General features: G+C 51.1%; 1 protein-coding gene across 1 annotated transcript; it reads right to left on the bottom strand.

Moving 5' to 3' along the window:
* Nucleotides 1-728: 728 nt before the first annotated feature.
* A4GNT (alpha-1,4-N-acetylglucosaminyltransferase) lies at nt 729-3,960 on the bottom strand. Its single transcript, XM_058030785.1, has 3 exons — nt 3,772-3,960; nt 2,640-3,089; nt 729-1,340 (listed from the first exon to the last, which is right to left on the bottom strand). Exons 1-3 carry the CDS (start codon nt 3,886-3,888, stop codon nt 729-731), a joined length of 1,179 nt encoding a protein of 392 aa, XP_057886768.1. The 5' UTR covers nt 3,889-3,960.
* Between the last annotated feature and the right edge of the window lie 370 nt (nt 3,961-4,330).

The raw sequence follows: 4,330 nt of genomic DNA, 5'->3' as shown, positions 1-4,330 counted from the left end.
ACCTCATGTCCATTGGAATCCATTTATTTAAGAGGCATTTGGGATCCTGGAGGACCATCCCTATCCTTCCTTGGTGTCTCAGCATCCCCTTTCCAGGCACACTTTCTACAGCCAGGATTGACCTGGGAGGATGGGGCAGAGCAAAACACACAGTAAAAGTGTGGCAGCACAAACCTTTGGAAAATGTGACTCATTTTTCAGGGAGAAGTGAGCTCAGAGGAGTGGTGGTTTATGAACTCTTTTATTTTCATTCTGAAAGTCCCTCTCAAAAACGTAGGGTGTAAAGTCCATGTGAGGAAAACACCAGGGAAAGACACTGGTTTGGGTTTCTCCTCTTTTGCCCCCAAGGCTCCAGTCCAAAGTCTGTTGTGCTTCCAAATTTTCTGACGTGGGAAGCTGCTGCTAGTTCCAAGAAGAGCAAAGACAACATTTCTCCTGGGAGGCCATCCCCCTCTTTAGGAGCTTTTCCCTTGGAGAAGCTTGTGAACAGGCTCAAAGTCTGTCAGATTTGGGAAGGTTTGGTGCATGAGCACCTATCAGGAAACAGAACTGAGGCAAAGGAGTCCTTGGAGGCTACGTCTTACGGATACCCACCACCATCCTCAGCATCCCAAGGGAATAGGGGTGGTGGTTATGGAAAGTTCTTTCTTTCTCCTACAAACCTGGATACCGACCGAGTGGGGATTGTGTTTGGCTGGAATGATCACCCTTCTCCTCCTTACTCCATGTCACTCCACCTCCTCAGGCTCTGGGAGATCCCTGTGCTTGGCATTCTGGATCAGGTCCTCATAGGTGCTGGGGCAGTAGGTTTTGTAGAGGTTCTCAGCCAGGGTGTTGCTGCCAGCCACCACGACCTTGCGGTTGCGGTTCATGAAGTTCCACAGGTGCAGCGCGTAGGAGTGGGTGAAATTTGGGCTTTTATCCCACACCTGGTAGTACCGGCTCCAGGCTGGGTACGGGATGGGGTAGAAACGCTGCGGGTTGAGGAAGGAGATGTTCTGGCAGCTGTGGTCCTCGGTGCCTTGGAAATCCGTCAGGTTGCAGAGGGTTTTGAGCATCCTGGTCATCAGGAAGGGGCCCTGGTTGCCCCAGATGTTGCCGTTGTAATTGAGGACGAAGTTCTCCATGCAGTCCCAGATGAACTTGTGGCGGGCGGGGAAGCCGAAGATGCCATTGCTGGAGAAGCGCGACTTCTGCGCGGCCAGGAAGCTCTGCTGGGGAATGGGCCGGATGGAGATCACATCCGTGTCCATGTAGATGCCCCCGTACTTCCAGATGAGAGCCAGTCTGCTGGCGTCAGAGCTGACGTGCACCCAGTTCTTCTCCTGCTCCGGGACCACCTGCAGAATGGGAAAAGTGAGACTTGATGCCTCAGGCAAGGCATGGATCCAAGCCGTCCACGGGGCTGCAAATAGCACCATAAACCCTCAGTGCAAACCCTCATGGCTGCAAACGGCACTGACAGCCCTGGCTGCCTCCAGCCATTGGATTTACTGTGATAAGATAAGGAGCAGAGTGTGACCGTGTTCACAGGGGTCTTAGGATCAGGGAAGAGATGAGGATCTGACTCCATGTTTCAGAAGGCTTGATTTATTATTTTATGATATATATTACATTAAAACTATACTAAAAGAGTAGAAGAAAGGATTTCATCAGAAGGCTAGCTAAGAATAGAAAAAGAAAGAATGATAACAAAGGCTTGTGGCTCAGACTCTCTGTCTGAGCCCGCTCACTTGTGATTGGCAATTAATTAGAAACAACCACATGAGACCAATCACAGATGCACCTGTTGCATTCCACAGCAGCAGATAACCATTGTTTACATTTTGTTCCTGAGGCCTCCCAGCTTCTCAGGAGGAAAAATCCTAAGGAAAGGATTTTTCATAAAAGACGTCTGTGACAGCAGAGCAGTGCTTTGTTAGCATTAGCAATGCAGGAATGTTTCCCAGGTGGTTTAATGGCACCTACAGGGTTAACCCAACGCCACTGTGAGTCATTCCTGCTATTTCAGAGGGACACAACCCACTTAGCATACTCCCAGATCCCTCCCAGCTCTTTGAACCAGGCTGGAGGCTTTTCATCGACGTTTGTTGGCATTTGGAGTAATTTTTTCTCAGGATAAGAAAGACTTTGGAGAAAATCTGCCTGCCCTGCCCAAGCAGTTTGACCAAAGCTACTTGTGGGAAGTTTGCCCGAGGAACTTTTTCCAGGGTGGGGCTCACCAGATCCCACCTTGGCTTTGCATGTTGCTGCTATAGAACCTGAAATCTCTCCCCTATCTCTTATCTCCTGCGCGCTTTGTCAGAGTGAGGCAGCTCTATCAAGGGCTCAGGCAGCACATTTTGTTCAACCAGCTTCTGTTGGGGAAGATTATTAAGGCTGTTTTCTCAAAACACGTCTGCAATCTATTTTTACCGATGTTTCCTTTGCCAAAAAATCCGATTCTCCAGATAAGGCCGATCACGTACGCCATAAACAGAGAGATGAATACACAGCAGAACGCGGCCAAAATGAATCTGTTCCCAACCAAAACAATTAAAGTCACTAATTTCACACAGTCCTGGATTCCTCACTCCTTTTAAAGCCTTTCCCCACCTCTAGTTATAACTAAAGAGTTTTCCACTTTTTTAAACACTCACCTGGTTGTACCACTGGAGCAGGGGCGTCTCCTGGAAGACAGTTTCCATCTGGAGAGGGAAAAGGAAGACATTCTTCATGGAAGACAAGAGGGAGAAGGCTGCGTAGCTGGTGTTCATGTCCAGGGCTGTCTCGTTGGTGAGCCCCCTCATGAAGAGGATGATGGGCCTGTCCTGGTAGATGCGGGCGGCGGATTCCACGGAGCACGACACCAGCGGCGGCGGCTCCAGGCGCTCCGTGGTCTCCAGGAAAATGATGCTTTTGCCAAGGTTCAGCACCTGCTCAGGCGTCAGGTACTGCTGGGCCATGGGCAAGTAGGAGAAGACACAGCTGGACAAGAGGGAGATCTCGTACAAAATGCCCGAGACAAAGCAGAAACAGAGGCATATCTGGATTTTCCTCAACATTCTTTCTTTCCTGGAGCGTTTGGGGGCGTGCCTCCGACATGGGTGCTAAGGAGAGACAAGGAACAGCAAAAGGAGGAGCCAGTTATTGCTCAGCAGGACTGGGAAATGGAGGGATGAGGCTTTGGACAGTGAAAGGTGAAGGCAGCTTGGTGACAGGACTGGTGACAATCCCTCTGTGCGTACAGAGGGCTCTTCCCCCCAGGATGAAGATCTGGGGTCCCACCTCCTTGGCCACAGCAAGGCAGGGGGAACCAGGAGGGGGCTTGGAGAAGGGAAGGGCAGCTGTGTCTCATGGTGCAGGCATGGGCTTGGCAGACAGGGAAGGACCCAGGCAGAGCGGGTGGGAAGGGTCACCACAGCAAAGCAAGGAGCCCCAAGAGCATCCCTGGGGCAGACTGGTGTGGGAAACTGCTCCCAAGCACTGCAGTGCCGTTCCAACACGTGCTTGTCCCAGGGAATCTATGGAGCCAAATGTGCCCATGGAATTAGGTGCCCAAGGAGGTGCCACAGAGGGAAGGTTGTGATTTCAGTTTGGGGTCTGTCACCCAAAGCTAAAACATCAGCATGCCAAAGGCTTTTTCCCAATCCATCCCTTCTGCTAGCACTTCAACCATGAGTGATGTGAGGGATTTGTGTCCTGCAGGGATGGAGTCTTGTGATAGGCCAGAGGGAAGCAGATGAGGGTAGAAAGCAGATGGTTTCATACAAGGAAGGAATTATGACCTACCTGGATTATAGTCCTGACAAATCTACATTTCCAGCACCTTTTCTTGCCCTGGCGGTGACTGTTGGACTCCTGCAAAGCCCAGCTCCCTGGTGAGGACACCCAAACCTTCTGGAGCATGCAAAGGGATTTCTGGGGGTACCAGGGTGCTGCACAGGGGAAAACCAGCTCTGCTGCTGGCTCAGTCTCAGTCCCAGCAAAGGTGTGGGATCCACCTAGAAGGACAAAGAAGGGGCATGTTTGGTGAGACCGAAAAGGACAAAGAAGGGCCATGTTTGGTGGGACTCAAAAAGACAAAGAAGGGCCATGTTTGGTGAGACCCAAAAGGACAAAGAAGGGTCATGTTTGGTGAGACCCAAAAGGACCAAGAAGGGCCATGTTTGGTGAGACCCAAAAGGACAAAGAAAGGCCATGTTTGGTGAGACCCAAAAGGACAAAGAAGGGCCATGTTTGGTGAGACCCACCTTGTGCCTGGCACAGCTCCCCCTCCCAATCCCAGCAGCACACGAGGCCATACAGCCATGGGGAGTTCCTGCTGGTAAGAGGCAGGATGGGATGGGAT

This window comes from Melospiza georgiana, chromosome 10 (assembly GCF_028018845.1).
Source record: "Melospiza georgiana isolate bMelGeo1 chromosome 10, bMelGeo1.pri, whole genome shotgun sequence".
In the NCBI taxonomy this organism is placed as follows: Eukaryota; Metazoa; Chordata; class Aves; order Passeriformes; family Passerellidae; genus Melospiza; species Melospiza georgiana.
Note: the sequence above shows the minus strand (reverse complement) of the source record. Positions and strands in the feature narration are given on the sequence as shown.